At 42.0% G+C, this 16,497-nt stretch overlaps 1 protein-coding gene across 10 annotated transcripts; it reads right to left on the bottom strand.

Annotated features, from left to right (window-relative positions):
- Nucleotides 1–1,055: 1,055 nt before the first annotated feature.
- On the bottom strand, nt 1,056–14,959 carry LOC135584141 (synaptotagmin-2-like). Of its 10 annotated transcripts, none has more exons than XM_018827209.2 (9): nt 13,801–14,959; nt 8,482–8,723; nt 7,226–7,244; nt 4,999–5,204; nt 4,551–4,660; nt 4,350–4,448; nt 3,073–3,523; nt 2,896–2,994; nt 1,130–1,388 (listed from the first exon to the last, which is right to left on the bottom strand). In XM_018827209.2, exons 1-8 carry the CDS (start codon nt 14,610–14,612, stop codon nt 2,906–2,908), a joined length of 2,028 nt encoding a protein of 675 aa, XP_018682754.2. In that variant the 5' UTR covers nt 14,613–14,959; the 3' UTR covers nt 1,130–1,388; nt 2,896–2,905. The 10 variants fall into 10 exon arrangements, with proteins under 10 accessions (XP_065027269.1, XP_018682754.2, XP_065027632.1 ...); XM_065171560.1 differs by lacking the exon at nt 1,130–1,388 and adding an exon at nt 1,412–1,667; XM_065171315.1 differs by lacking the exon at nt 1,130–1,388 and adding an exon at nt 1,412–1,653 and having other exon boundaries at nt 13,801–14,958.
- Nucleotides 14,960–16,497: the final 1,538 nt, after the last annotated feature.

Below are 16,497 nucleotides of genomic sequence, written 5' to 3' on the forward strand. Positions count from 1 at the left end.
GAGATCGTATCATAGGATGGCAGACACAGTCAAGGAGATGGGATCATGGGAATACGGGATCGTTGCAAAGGTCAAAGGGAAAAAGCTAGGTTTGGTTGATTGTACCAAGAAACCAAGTGACCGCCAGAAAGATAACCTAAACAAAGTGGATCGAGCAAAGAAAACACCAAACACATCTCTCTCTCTCTCTCTCTCTCTCTCTCTCTCTCTCTCTCTCTCTCTCTCTCTCTCTCTCTCTGTGGGCACAACTGAGACCATGTCATTCTTAAAGCAAAGGTTGGTTTTTGTACCAGGAAACTAGGTGGCCACAAGATAGCATAATAGAGTAGGTTGCAACTGAGACAACATCACGCTTTGGAGAAGAAAGGAAGAAAGAATGCAGCACTGAGATGGGAAACAGAAGAAGACGCAGGGATGAAAGAAGAGAGAACTGATGTGAGAGAGAGAGATAGAGAGAGAGGGGTTGTGAGGGTTTCGGAAGGAACATGGAAGCGTGCCCCCGTGGGGCGGACCCTAAAGAACGCCGATGGGAGGGCCGGATTATGACGCACGTGCGAGCTCCGAGCGGCTTGATCGACGCGTGTCCTCCGGCTCGCGCCCCGATGCGAGGCGCTGGGAACCGTCCGCACCGGGTCAAGGGGGCGGTCCAACCGAACCGTCGGTCATCGCTGGCACCCGTCCATCAGGCATTGGACGGCCGACACGCCGTTTCCGGGTTCTCCTCGACCCCCCCGGCTTGTGCGCCGGTCGCGCTTCCAACTGCCTCCGCGTGTGCAAGCTCGACTTAATGGCACCGATCGATCTTCCGTTCGAGCCCTGGCAAGGAAAACAAAAAAAAAACAGGGAAAAAAGAGTAGATGTTACTTGCAATTTAGTCAGCATCAGTTGCACAAATCGGTATGTTTTTTTTTTTCTAATTTAGACTAAGATAACGACCAATGTGGAACAAATTAAAACAGGTTATGACCAAATTAAATTAGTTAAAATAAGTCCTTGAGATCAAAGGATTATTTTACATCAAATTTGCTGAACACGGTTGTAATAGGGAAACATCTCACTATGGTTCCCAACTGGTATATAACTCACTTGCAACAAGAAGATACTCGAAACAAACGGCTATGGAGCCTCTTCGGCATTCTCGCCCACTTGCCCTGCTACATATATTGGATCAGCGGCTCAATTTGCACTCTGCTACATATTGGAGTTCCCCTCGATTGTTTCTGACCACGTCCTGATCATCTTGATCAAACAAGCGAAGGATGAGGGCATTTCCTTCACCTGAATTAATCATATTTCTGGCTCTTTGGAAGAAGCATCAGAAACTTTGTGAAATGCAATTCTTGATCCAAAGAGATTTAGGCAGAATTCTAGTCAAGCTCTTGAATTTGCTGATAAGAAAATCGATACAGAATGATGCATCAATTCATGGCGAACATATTTTATTATAGCTTGAAGGATGCTTAAGAGTCCAAAATTACAAGTAAAATGGTGTAAAAGGATCAGTTGTATACAAAGGAGAAAAAATTCACGGAAAGGAAATGGCCGTGGATGCATTCCTCCTCTAGCAAGAATTTACATAAAGAAGAAGAAATTGATCAAAATGTTTAGAGTTCACTTTCTACTCTATCTTGGAGCGTATACGTATGTTGGAGCCTGCAAATAGAACACTATTTGAGTCATTCTACTTATGAAGCAAGGACTGTAAAAGCTTTCATAAAAATTAACTGAAGTGGATTTGCAAATAATACTCGAGCAAATACATTATGGCAGAAGAATCAGATAATAATCATCTGTCAATCAACCGTCAATTGGGAGTATGATTATTGTAAAGGAAAAGACATAAATTCAAGAGTTTTAAAATAAGATGCAAAAGCATGCAAGAAGAAGTAGAATACATCAAATGGCTTCTATATCTACACGAGCTAATAACCTCGAGCTGCTAACAAATCATAATTTTACAAATCACTGGCATGAAGATTTCTCTACACTAACTCAGTTGTAAATAACGTCATACATGTAATGCTTTAAGAGATTACAGTAAACAATTTGGATAAGATAGTCTAATCTTAAGCAGTAAAATTTACAAAAATTAAAACAACACCAGTCCTTCCCAAATGTGATCATACTGCACCCGTGACTAAAAGCAGCTGAATAATGAAAAGAAAGTTAGAGCCAAATGCTTATCAAAATGACCAAAATTCAATAAGAAGAAATTGCCAGTAAGCAGATCAGACCATCTATTAGTTTGATGATCCTGAAGGTTCACACCAGAAGTCAGTGAACCACACTGTCAAAAGCCCTGTAATGACATGCAGGTCCAATCATTTCACTTAAAATGGACTAGGCTCTCTACTAAAATAGTGGCTATGACAGAATAAATCATTGACTTAACAGTGAGAAACTGTGGTGAGCACCAAGAGACCAACAATGATGCCACATATGGAGAGTCTGAAGATTGAACAAGGTCTGCATTTGCGATGTCCATGCACATAAAAATGTATATTTGTTCATCTTTTCAAGAGACCAACAATGATGCCAGACATGGACAATCTGAAGATTGACCAAGGTATGCATTTGTGATATCTAATATACACAAAGAAGTATATTTGTTCATCTTTTCCTCCCAGTGGCACGTGTGTCACCACCCTATCATGTCACACTGTACTGATAAACCTTGCTGGTGTGTCTGTCAGCCAGCACTAATGGGACATGAGAACTAAATCTTTGACATGTACTATAGAGGGAAAAAAAGGAACAAAAAAGTTAGGTAATTGAAACACTGAGATAAGTTATTGAAACATGGAACTCAAGGAATGAAGTGATACCATATAGACATCACAGTGAAAAACTATTGCGTGGAGTTATTTAGAAACATGCTTAGGATGCCACAAGTACCTCATTTATATCAAGGGTTGAAGAAGCCTGAACTGCCCACGTTAATGGCAATCAGCACAGCTATACTCGTTATCATAGCAAGCCAAACAAGAGGCGAATCTACAAAAAGCAGAACCTCTAGTTGGATTAATGAAAATTTATGAAACGAACTAAAATCAGGAAAGGAAGCAGGAGTACCTCTGGAACCACCTGAAGCACTATCAGCATCAAAAACGGATATTTCTGCATCACGACCAAATGTTTTTGATACTGAAGATTCTGGATAAGCAGATTGCTCAGAAACTTTGGAACTTCCTGTCTCAGATGACACTATACCCAGAAATTCCTCACTGACAAGCAAAGCTGCTAGGACGTCCATAAAGGACTCCCTTTCTCCTCCAATGGGGTAATCACTAAAACTCTGTTCATATGATTCATCTGCCTGTTCATATTCTGTGCTTTCATCATCAGATGCATCACTATCTACAAGCTCCTTTTCTGTCCCATCTTCTTCATCTTCAACATAAGCTTTATACGTGAGGCGGAGCAACAATTCTCCAGACAATTGCTTCCCAAACAAACTCCACCCACCTTGCAACGCTACAATTTTGTCTGTCGGTACTGTATCTTGAAGCAAACCGAGCTCAACCTAGTTATCAATGAACATCATATTTCTTAGATAACATAGATAAGTTAACCAACAGAATAACTAGCTACATAAAACTTTAAAAGAATTTAAAAAATCAGCTAACTTCACTTAACATCCAATGCAGATTCGCTTCAGTAAGATAAAGTGACGATATTATACAGTATAGAATACGAGATTCCCTTCCTTTTGCAGCTAACTCTGCATTTTATTGGTTGATACTGATCAACTGCTGGCACGGATTGGCTGTTCACTGCCAATCTCCAGGAAACTGCCATTAGTTCCCAATTTTTCAACAGAATAGGGACCAGTGATCCAGATTGGAATGGGATCAACCAATCAATAGAGAATCACCATATTTTCAAAGCATGTAAATCGATTGACTTAACGGTTACACATACATGCTAAAGGGTAAAGATTATATCAGGGACTCCTGGATTGCAAAGTGCAGTAGAAAAAATAAATAAGACAGTAGAAAAATAAATAAGGAAGATTAAGGTTTGGTGAATTACAACAAAACATGATATAAATCATATAATATTTTTGGCATCACAAGATCAATTATATAATCAAGCTGATCCTTAAGCTGCATGTTTTGCAACATGATGAATATAAAAAAAACTGTATCAAAGAACATCTAAAGCAGGAGTCATGATTTATCTATTTCGTTAACAGAAAATAACATTAAGAAGTCGATGAACAGCGTGCCATAATCAGAATAAATACTCCTTATTAGAAGCATGAAAGATAAATAGAAAATAAATTTATCCTCATATTAACAATGAGAAATTTGCTATGCATCATGTAGATATGCTAATAAGAACTTCACCTCTCCTGTGCCAATGGTAATATCTGCGAAACCAAAAGAGTCCTTTACTTGGATATACAATTTCTGCTTTCTAGGATTTGCAACAAGAAGATGAAAATCCTGTTGACATACCAATATATTCATCACATGAATAAGTTAATAATTGCTGCATGTTACATTTTATTAATAAAAAGAATCAGTAGAAAAATAACCATCATTTACCTGATTCCAGATTGGCTCTCCAGGAGGACCAATAACTGTTGTCTGGCTATTTTTCTTACTTCGAATTGCTTGATCACCAAGGCTTAAAACAACATATGGATCTGTCTTTCCTGTCCATGCATAACAGGTTTTACAATGTGTAAGATCAAAATCACTTGTTGTAAGAAATGCTTCTACAAAACCATAATCATAGCATATCAATACGTAACTGCAGGCAAGACTTGTAAGAAAAATGTGAAAATCAAATGACAATGAAATGTTTTGAATCAAAATCATGAACAGAAAACCAACTCAAATTAATATAACTAGCTAAAAGATGTTGGATATAAATTTTATCTTAAACAGCCAATTAAAACGAAAGGTTTATTTACAACCACATTGAACTTTCAATTTACTTAATATAGTATAAGATAAATTAAAAGAATCTAAGAGATTAAAAGTTCAATACCAAATATAACATAAGTAAGTTTACGGGCATCGACTAAGGTCACTGATAACTCCCCAACAAAATCTTTATTTCCTTCCTGAATGTCTTCAGTTTTAAAATAATCTGGAACAGGACCAAGTGCTTTCCCCTTCTGGAAATCAAGAACAATCTTTTTTGGACGCACAAAGAGACGAGGCAGATCTTCAGTTAGAAGTTTTGTAAGGAACCTAATCAGAAAAGGAAACCATTCTAAAGCGTGTAGAGGCATTATATATGCAATGAGCACAAGCAGAAAGTAAATAAATATAAAACTTGTAAGCCATCATGAAAGAAGAGTTTAAACTAAGGTACTTATTTTTAATGGTGTGACAATGAGTGCACATAAAACAACACTAATGTAGACGGGAAAAGAAAGGATATGAACAACATAAGGGAAACAATAATACATACAGTGAAATTTGAAAAATGCACATTAAACAGCATGAAGTGTATAAAATGGGGAAAGATACCAAAAGCACAACATGGAAGACATATAACTTGAGAGAGAGATCTATTAACTAAATTATCATAATATTATTTCATTTTGTAGAAAAAATTTACTTCAGAGACAATCTTGTTTTTTTGACAAATTTAACTCAAAGGAATTATATCCGACCAATTAAACATGATAAGCACAATCCAAAAACTAGTACCTCATCAGCACAATTTGAAAAAGGAGTACCAAAGTTTTAATATATCTGAAGAAGTGTTTCAGCTAGAGAACACCACTGGAGGTTCTTGCAGCAGGTGCAAGCAGCCAAGATCTAGCTTTTTTATAGAAGTAATTGCCCTTAATTTGCATGCATTCACACGTGAACATCCCTAGATACAGTTTTTTCTCTGTTCAGAGAGCTCATTATCAGCTAACAACACAAACATAAGTTATAAACCAGTAAGCCTGAGACTAACCAGAGCCCCCAAATCCAACTCATATGGCCCAGCCAATTAGTTCACTGCATATACCATTTATCATCTTAATCCAGATAGCTTATTTTGATGGATCAACTTCTCAAGGATATTTTTCTTTCTTAATGCTATTAGCAAATAAGCTAGAAACAAGAGTTTCCGATAACTTTAATAAGAGAGGGAAGATGAAGGGTGGCAGAGAAGAAAGTTGAGAAGAATGAAAAAGAATTAACCTCTTAAGCCACACTAATCTCTGTGCTAGATATATGCTGTTCTGCCACCTTCCATTGTAGTGGCACATGCAGAAGGGAGAAAAGAAGGCGGAGGGGTACCTCTCCCCTACCTGATCTTCTCAGAGAAAGTAGCATTCTCAAGTATTTTTAGTAATTGATTTATATTTGGATTACATATATGATTTTCAAGCAATGAATTTAAGTTATTTTTCTTTCTTTTAATTAAATGAACAATTATTTTTATAGTTTATTAGTTTTATGTGCCAATCCCATACCCAATCCTGCAGCCACTGGTATATAGATAATATATAATGATTTAACATGAAAGCAATACTCTACATTCATGCCATGAATTCCATCTCTATATGCACAGAAAAAGAAATCCTGCATTTCTACAGTTGCATTATCTACACAAACAGGATAAATTGGGCAAATACTCTTCGAGTAAGGTCAAGTGGTACTTGTACATCTTGGATAATATCATCCCATTCTGAAAAAGCTTTTCCTAACTTACAAAATTGAATCGACTTATTCTGCAATTTTTTAATCTAGCAGCAGAGTAAAATTGCAGTACCCTACAAATGGCGACAGTAACACCCTCAACAAACCTAATGATGATAAGGATCCTTGTGGCCAACCCCAAGTTTAGCTGAGACATATGTCAATTTGTGTCGTGTGTTTAACAACATCCTTTGGCACCCTTTTCACACGGAACAAATGTATCTTTGTTGGTATTTGGATAGGTTTGTTATCAATATTGAGATTACGTTTTACTATATTCCCAGATTAGAACAAAAAGAGCATTAAAATGTGGCATATGTAACTCAAACTGATTAGACAAGGTAACGAGGATAAGACTGTTAAAACCAAATGCATATAATTTTGACATGGAACGGCCATATTTGGAACAGGATCCCAAGATGTTTACTCGTGAAAAATGTTCACAAAATAGCTATACTTCCATACAGTAATAATAATAAGTTGTGGAATAAAAATAAAAGGAAGTTCAAATACATAAATATTAGCATTCAAAATGACATGAATATCAATTAAAGGATGAAGATACTCACAGCGAAAGAACAGGAATTGCTGATGGGGAATTGATGGAAACATGCAAAAAAAGACATTCAACTATATTAGTATTTAGTAAAGCAAAATTCAGCTACTAATTATTTTTATAATTCATAGACAACTCAAAATGAATTTAGATAAACATGTAAAACACAATGAAAACGTGCAATAAATTCAGATGAAGTTCTAAGATTAAACGCTTTTTCCGAAGGCAGCACATGAAAAATAGTTTGGCATATCAATCTAACGACAGGACAAGAATAACTAATCATACCATCATTGCATGAATGTATTTGAAGGATTGAATATACCATGTGATATGGATCTCAAATTTACTGATTGGGGATTATTTTTGTCCCAATTAAAAGATTGGTGATATTATAAAAGAAATATCACCTTTCAGATGTATGTAAATTGAATTCAATGCTTATTTGGAAACAATAGGAGGTATCTAAAAATGACTGGTATTGACAAACTTTAACAAGTATTTCAAGAACAATGGTACGTCAGTGTAAGGATTTAAATCTTGATCCAACATTGGTTTCGGTAGTTTACTGGACCAGTATGGTACCGGTATATGCTTAACGGTATACACAAACTGTATCATCCAAAAAATAAAAAGAAAACACCGACCAGGATCAAGCCATTGACACATATCTCACTGACTGGTATCTGAAACCATGCTTCAGAGCAACACAATCTTGCAAAATCCATGACTACAAATTTGAAGAACAAAAGGGACATACTAGAAAGCCCTTCAAACAATATATTCTAGACAAGCAGCAATATTATAAGATCAAACAAGAATTCCACTTCTTTAAATTATTTGGAATTTCTATGTATTATAAACATGCTTTTCATGGCAATGCAGCTTTTATCCATATATATTTTTCCTTCAACTAAGTGCATAATTTTCATTCTCTCACTTTTCTGACATCAGCAGATTCTTTGTATTCAGGGAACTCTATTATCAAATCAAGTTAATTGATCAAAAATCATTCAAACAACCAAACCTATCTTTATCGTCGGGTCTCTGGGTGTTGTTTACATGGATCCTTGTTCAACAGGTCAGCTATACAAACATAATGCATTTATCTCTGATTAGATACTCTATGCATGAAGACAAAAAGATGAAGAGACCTTGCAGTAAAATTCCTTGTTTTATGAATGTGAAGAATGGAAAGTCAAAACGAAAAGAACAGCAGCTGGCCAGATAAAAGCGAAAGCAAATTAGGACAAGAAAAAGAAAACAAACCCATAAGATTAAATAAACGAAATGGGGCGAGCTCAAACTTAATCTTTGGTAGGGAAACAAAAGCCCATGATACGGCTCCTATCCAAGGTTCAGTTGGTATTAACCGTAACTTAACCCAAAGCTCTCCATCAATATCAAAATCACGAATGCCAACAGGTACAACAATTGGGACAATCCCAAACTTTAAAGACAACGATAACAACATCCTTGCGCCACCTGTATAACGAAGTCCAATCTGATACCTGAAATTGGAAAACATATACATTCTTTAGACAAAACAAAATTTATTTTTGAGATATTGGTCCATGCAATATGAAGTAAGGATATCATGTTCAAATAACAGATACAAACGTTGTGATTGACCTGGAACATAATGAAAACTTTATAAAGTCCACTATTCGTAATCTAGTAAAATGACATAAACCACAGCATGCAGTGCCGTGGTGTCACGGACAAACTTCTAAACAAGGTGTTTGATGTAATGCTTATGTATGTCCGTGTCTTTTGGCATGTTCATGCCTTGTACAGAATGTAAAGGGGCGGCCGAAGGCTTAATAGTCCCATTTTAGTTGGGTTGGTGGCCTCTTTAGGCTTGTAAATAAAGATTGTGTCATGTGGACACGCTCGAGAGCTTTTTGGTCTGTAATGGACCATTTTACCCTTTGTTGTGCCACTGTTCAGAGCTTGTAAAGTCTGTTTGTAATTTGCTTTGTCTATGAAGTGTTTTTCGGACATGTTTGCTTGTGGATCCCGTTTGAGGCGTTCTCTTTAACCCGTTCTCTCTTTTGTTGGTCCTAAGGGACAATGGGAGGCTTCGGGGAGGCTGACCTTTGCGGACGGACGCGCAAGGGTGCCGCACGACTTAGGCAAAACCAGCTAAGTCCGTGTCATATGGTATCAGAGCGGGACAAGCACTCATAGAAACACTTGACATGCAAACGTGGGGGACCTAGCGGGGCTGCGTTGAGGGCAGTCAGCACATGCGCGACCGTTTGAGGGAAAACGGGCATGGAGATGTAGGGAAAAGAGTCGCTCAGAGGAGCGGGCATCTGAGATTGGCATTCAGAGGAATGGCCAACCCTTCGCGCAAGAGGCACCACGAGAACAGGCAAGCTTGGAAGAATCTGGAGCGCACAAAGGTTGGGATGGCTGAGTTTGAGCTACGGCTCAACGTTGACAACTTTACTTGATGGTGCTCAAGGCAAGCGAGGCGCTTGGCAAAAGGACGAGACCATGCAAAGTGGAATGAGTTGCTCAGCGACCGAAAGAGTTGTGTAAAGCTCACAGAGGTGAGGGGAATTGCTAACTCGAAGAATTCGGTACTCGTGCATGGGCTTGTATGCGGACGATGGATTGTTCGTGGCCATCCCAAGGCGACCGAGACTCGGCGCCATGGAGCATTGAAACTTTCTCTTCGGCATGCGAAGGATACGTCCGGAGGAGGCTGAAGTGTGCAACGAGTTCAGCATGTTGCTAGGCCTGGAGGGGTGCAGCGGTGGCTGTATTGACGTGGAGGCGCAATCTAGCAAGTGCGTTTGCAAGAGGCAGAACAATGCACAGTTTGTTCAGCAGATCGGAGTAGTCCAAGGGGATGGTGGTCTCCGAAACGAAGAGAGATGTTGCTCCAACGGGACAGTTATCCAGGAGGGATAAGTCTCGGCTCTCCAGAGGGAGAATCATGTGAGACGGACTTCACATGTTGAGGAGGAGTACCTCACAAACAACAACTCCACGAAGCTCAATGGACCGAGCAAGCAGCGAGGAGTTGTCACATGATCTCGCTCGAGAGAATGCATGGGTGGATGCATTGCGAGATCAAGTGGGGGAGCGACCTGAAGCAACTTAAATGAAGGCACACTTAGAGTCGATATGGAGATCGGACTCAAGGGAGGGCTGACCCGTGGAATGGTGGGCGTGAGGGCCACCATCAACTCAACGCAAAAAAAAAAAAAAACGAGGAGCGGAGCAACTTGGGGGTAACTTGGCGAAGTACTCAAGCCGCTTGAAGGGAGCCAGCATAGAAGTTGGAACATGGAGCAGAGGCACAGTGCTTTCCTTAGACAGAGGTCAAGGACATGAACTCTTGCAGAGGCAAGAGTAAGATCATGTTGTTCCATGGGTCCTTCATTCTGACGGAGCAGACTCATCTTGCATGGTGCCAAAGACGAAGGGAGCTTCGGGGCACATGCACCTTATCTCGGAGGAGCATTTGATGGAGGAACTAAGGCGACTCAATTTGCGGAGGCGAAATTGAGTTCAGAAGGCCTTAACACGGGGCAAGAGGATGCAGAAGCGGGTACTCTTGAAGAATATGCCATAGTGTTGCCATTCGAGTTGCTATGAAGGAAGCGGTGCGCAGCGGAGATTGTGCTGGTAGGGGCAGAGGCCCAGGATCCAGGCAATGGTGCACAATTTACAGCGAAGTCGGTGGACTTCGGGAGCTTCTAGGCGACGGACTGTCCTAGAGCGGTGCTTCATCTAGGTGTGACCCAAGAGTGGGTGGATGAAGGTCGATTGCCAAAGGAGCGAACAAAATCGAAGGTGGAGGAGACCCTGCGATGTATTGGCAGAGGCCACACATGGAGGGTTCACAATTCGAGTTTATTCCACAAGGATCAGAATGCAATGGAGATGTCACCAGGAGGCGACATGGTGCAGCGGATCGTGGTGGAATAGTTCGTGGCAATGCGACACACACGACACAGTCCCGGGAGGGACTAGATCATATGGAGGTATGATCGGGAGCTACTGGGAGCTCCGCTTTGGTGAACAACACGACGGCAAGAAGGGTTATGGATTCAAGGAGTGATGGCCATGGTACCGCAGAGGCGGGTCTTCCGGGCGTGCACCGAATTTTGCATTGGATGAAAACCTTGGTCATCAGCATATGGGGGCTGGGTTCCACCAAGGGAAAAGTTCGAATGCAAGTACTAGTGAGTCCCATGAGAGGGACTTGATCATGCAGAGGTATGATCGAAGCAGCTGGAGAGTTGGACTGCTCCAGAGCTCATATTCGCTTAAGGGAGCCCGACAAGTCAGAGGACAAGGTCGAGTAAGCGTACGTTGCTACCAAGGAAGCTAAGGAGAACAGAATCGGTGCAAACCCTACAATGTGATGGCAGAGGCCATACATGGGAGTTGTAGTCTGTATTTCCATCGACCAAACAGACTGCTTGGAGAACACAGAGGTGTTGAAGCAGGAGGTCGAAAGGGGCGAGGAAGCGACGACAAGTCCAGAGGGACTTAGCTACCCAAAATCAAGCAATCAGTGAGAATGGAGGTGGACTCAGAGGAGTGTCACGAAGGCATATCTACTGATTGTGAAGAAAAGGGATGTAGATGCGAGGCGACGGATAGTAGGGCCATGGGCATGGCAGCGCCATGGTACCGCAGAGGCGGGACTTCCGTCAAAGTCATTGATCCCTTGCTCTCACGGAGGGAGAGCGCTTGGTCGTGAAAGGGGCCGAGGAGGTGGAGCATGCAGAGGCAATCTCCAAGTACCGAGACAAGGCTGAAGGGCAGAGGCCAAGAAACTTCGTAAGACCGGTGTCAACAAGTTTCTCATCAAGATAGCCGTAAGTGAAGGACTTCGGGTCATGCAAGAGTGCACGACCAAGGAACGAAGCAGGCAGTACGTGGTGCTGTACCTTTGCTACTCAGTGGAGTAGGCGGCAGGGTTGATGGAGAAGACGGTACAATCTCAGAGGCGACCTCATCTATCAGAGAAATACTCCAAGTTGGGGTGAAAACTTCCTGCATTCCAGAAGTTCAATGGCATTGAGAAGGTGAATCACAGTAGCTAACTCAACGCAAGGAGTGCAAACACTTCAAGTGCTTCAGAAGTGTGAGCAAAGAGCAGGCGAAGGCCAGTAACCAGCTCGATGCATGAAGTACAACCTCGAGGAGGCGGGCGAAGTCAAGTAACCTTTGCCTTCTCAACTCTTAAGAGAATGGGCGAAACCGAGTACCCCAGTTCTCTTATCTATCCAGCAGAGGAGCTCTGCACAAGTTCAAAGACCCTTCGAAGATAATGGAAGACAATGGTTGTCAAATCCTCACCAACGGTGATCAGTGCTACTGAGAGTAGATTGTCCGCTTCATTTCCCAACGAAATGCCAATCGAAAGCGGAAGTGATGCGAACCTACTTGGATGTGACAACTAACTGAAAGAAGAGTCAATGAGCAGATTTTGTGAAGGAAGGACCCAAAACTTCAGAAGTTTGTGAGGCGATGCTCGTTAAAGCTCCAACAAGCATCCACCCAGTTCAAGCAGCATGTGGAAATTTTGAGAAACTGGCGCAGTAAGAATGGTCTTTTCCTTCATTTGGTGGATCCGCAGGAATCAACGAGGATCAATACAACTCAGCCAACCCCACACCAGAGTCAGAGTCATTGGCGAGTTGAAGCAGCATGGCGGATCAAAGGTTCGACTACTCAGAAACAGCAGCGGAGAGCAGCTGGGAACCAGGAGGCGCATTGCAGCTGGAGTAGAAGATTGAAGACTTAGCAAAGGCGAAGAGTTGCAGTGTTCACAAAGGCTTCGACGAGGACGTCGAAGGGATAAGTGGGGGAGAATGTCACGGACAAACTTCTAAACAAGGTGTTTGATGTAATGCTTATGTATGTCCGTGTCTTTTGGCATGTTCATGCCTTGTACAGAATGTAAAGGGGCGGCCGAAGGCTTAATAGTCCCATTTTAGTTGGGTTGGTGGCCTCTTTAGGCTTGTAAATAAAGATTGTGTCATGTGGACACGCTCGAGAGCTTTTTGGTCTGTAATGGACCATTTTACCCTTTGTTGTGCCACTGTTCAGAGCTTGTAAAGTCTGTTTGTAATTTGCTTTGTCTATGAAGTGTTTTTCGGACATGTTTGCTTGTGGATCCCGTTTGAGGCGTTCTCTTTAACCCGTTCTCTCCAAAGGGACAATGGGAGGCTTCGGGGAGGCTGACCTTTGCGGACGGACGCGCAAGGGTGCCGCACGACTTAGGCAAAACCAGCTAAGTCCGTGTCAGTGGGGCAGCATGCAAACATGAATAACAACAAGAGTTGGTCAAACCACAGTAACCATCACCTCGAATGGTAAATGCAAGATAAAAACAACTGCAACTCTATATTCGACGATTAAACAATTGGAAGAAAATTAACTTCGTGTAATCAATTAATAATTAACGTGCAAGATATCAGTGAATATATCAAATTGGAACTTTCAAATTTCAATAACTTTCTAAAACTATGTGTGTGTGTGTGTGTGTTACTTAAAACAATCCACTTTGTAAAATTACTAGCATATTTTTTTCAAAAATAAGAAGTAAAAACTTACTGCAAGTCGTTAACACAGCGGGAGGTTCTCCTCTCGACGTTCCTGACTGATAGTGGTTCATCACCTAGTGAGAACTGCTTAATTTCAACTCTTTGCACATAACTAGGTTTCTTAAGGTTATCTATTACTGGCTGTAGCAATCCAATAATCCAGTTCTCAATCCCAGACCTATACACTTTCCATAACTTACCCAAAACCATGTTCACCCATTCCACCGACTCTTTCCTCTGAAGATCCTTCTCAAAGAATATAGAGAAGCTACTCGGCACCTGAGGCCATGTGTCATTCTTAACATTGCGATCTGACTTGTTCCTCTTCCTCGTGGTCCAAACCTTGTCGAAAGCAACCCCGACAAAGAAAAAGAACACGAAGAAGCCAACGATGTTCCTATTGATCGGCGGAGAAGGGATGGGGTGAATCACCCCCAGTTGCGTCCTTAACTTGTCCACCAAAGGGTCTTCTTGGTAGTTTGTGAAGCTGGACGACAACCGCATCGTCTGGGATTCCGAATCCTCATTTGGCAGCTCCTCTGCCAGACGCCCTGAAACCAATATTTTCTGAGCTTCGGCGGTTCTCTTAGCGGAGCTCAAGCTAGGGTTGTTGTTTCCGGCCGAGGGTATGGACGCGCCGCATCTCCACCTCCTTGTTCGATCCGAAACGACCCCAACATACAATCTTTTGGTCCGCCGATTACTCCACCTAGGCCGACATCGGCCTCGGCCAGCATACCCTATCCTCCAAGGGCAGACGAACCGAGCTCCGAAACAAACTTGCGGAAGAACCAACCCGAGAAAATCCTGCGGCGCCGACATCACACGCGCCGGACCCAATCCGATAAGGCGCAGCGCGATTCACGTCATAGGCGGAGCTAGACATGGATTCCGCCACGGGACGCCAACCGAACCCCCAGCATGAACCATCCAAGACGCGAGGACACAGAGGATCTCGGTTACGGAGGTCGCTAGCTGGATCCGCAGTCCCAATCGAGGGACGCGGACGACTCCACCGCGACCAACTCGAGGAGCGGAGAAGGGACCGCTGCAGAGATGGTAGGGTTTGGAAGAGACCGGGAGGCGACGAGAGGCAGCGAACGGTAGAACAGGAGAAGAACGGATGTGGCGAAGGCGAGAGCGAGCGGAACGGGCGGCTGGGACTTGTTCGTGGATTCGGTTCGGGGCCTGATTTGGGATTTTGCTTGTTGAGTTGATTAGCCGGAGTCAGTTCGAGTTCCAAGTCGCTGACGTGGCATGACAACCGAACCCAATCTGGGATTTTGCTTGTCGAGTGGATTAGCCCAAGCCGATTTGAGTTTCGGATCGCTGCCATGGCATGACAACCGAACCCAACTTGAAATTTTGCTTGTTGAGTTGATTAGCCTGAGTTGATTACGTACGAGAAGTAAAAAAGAGGAATCTGATTCAAATTAATGCTCCTATTTATTGTCGATATGAGTTGGTGTCTCGTGCACGCAATGTATCGATCAGGAGCTTCCGATCCTACCTCAGGTGGCTATGCGTCGATCAGTCCGATACTATGCATGTAGTGGTCTCCTAGTCCCTTTTCTTTCTTTTAGTCATCTTTGTCCCCTCTGCTTCCTACTTCATCCTCTCTTGTGCCCTCACATGCAGTGCCCATAACGTGGTGGTCTAGCTCTCCCTCACTTCCACCTTCGGCCTCTCCTATCTCTACCTCTCTACCTTCATTCGTCACTACGACCTCCATCTCTTCTTCTTCCTCGACAAGATAAATCTTAACTATTTTTCAAACTTAAATTACACATGTCATTATATTAATAATTTATTATGAGTCAACATACCACATAAATAAACTCTAACGTTTGTTAATTCAGACTTGATAGGAGGAGCTTATATACTACGTTTTTAAAAATGTATGAGTTATTTTAGACACGAGTAATCCAAGAGACTTTAGTATTTGAATGGAGATCTAATACCCCACAAGGTATGATTCATTATGGTTAACTTGACATGGTCCTCTATAAATAAGAGAGAACCAAAAGGGCATAAGATATATTATTTTTAGTTGCTACCTTATATTTTCCTCCTCCCTCTTCTCCTCGGCCAACAGCCCATATTTGAGGTGTATGGACAACAAGAAGAGGACAATTGACCTTCATCCACTCTTGTAGATCTGAGGTTTTACAATGATATACAATCTCCCTAGGTAAAAAATCTGCCCTGACACATATAGTTTTCGGTTTTGCGTTTTGTTTCATGCACTAATGTTCGTATAACGATTAAACCTTTTTTTTTAAGTCTGAAATTTTATTTTTTTTGTTCTTCCATTGTGTATATGATGCTCTATCCAGGTTTCCAAACAGATAGGGTAAGGTGACAAGGCGCGATGGCACACACAAAGGGCCACAAGGTTGGGTGTGGTGACATGATAAGGTCAAGCGACCTAGAACGGTGGTACATGAAGGGCCATAGGACTGGGTGTGAGGCACAATAGGATCAAACAATCATATGTGGTGGCGCATTAAGGGCCACAAGGCCAGGTGCGATGGCGCATGAAGGGCCACAAGACCATGTGCAATGGCGCATGTTAGCAATGCCACTATCGTATGACGGTGGGAGGGTTCAGTCGATGCACTTGCAGGGTACGCCACCCCATCAGTGAGTGGGAGAATCTGAGCGAATCCAGATATAGTTGCACATGTTATACCCACCGATAAAGAGA

This window comes from Musa acuminata, chromosome BXJ1-1 (assembly GCF_036884655.1).
Source record: "Musa acuminata AAA Group cultivar baxijiao chromosome BXJ1-1, Cavendish_Baxijiao_AAA, whole genome shotgun sequence".
In the NCBI taxonomy this organism is placed as follows: Eukaryota; Viridiplantae; Streptophyta; class Magnoliopsida; order Zingiberales; family Musaceae; genus Musa; species Musa acuminata.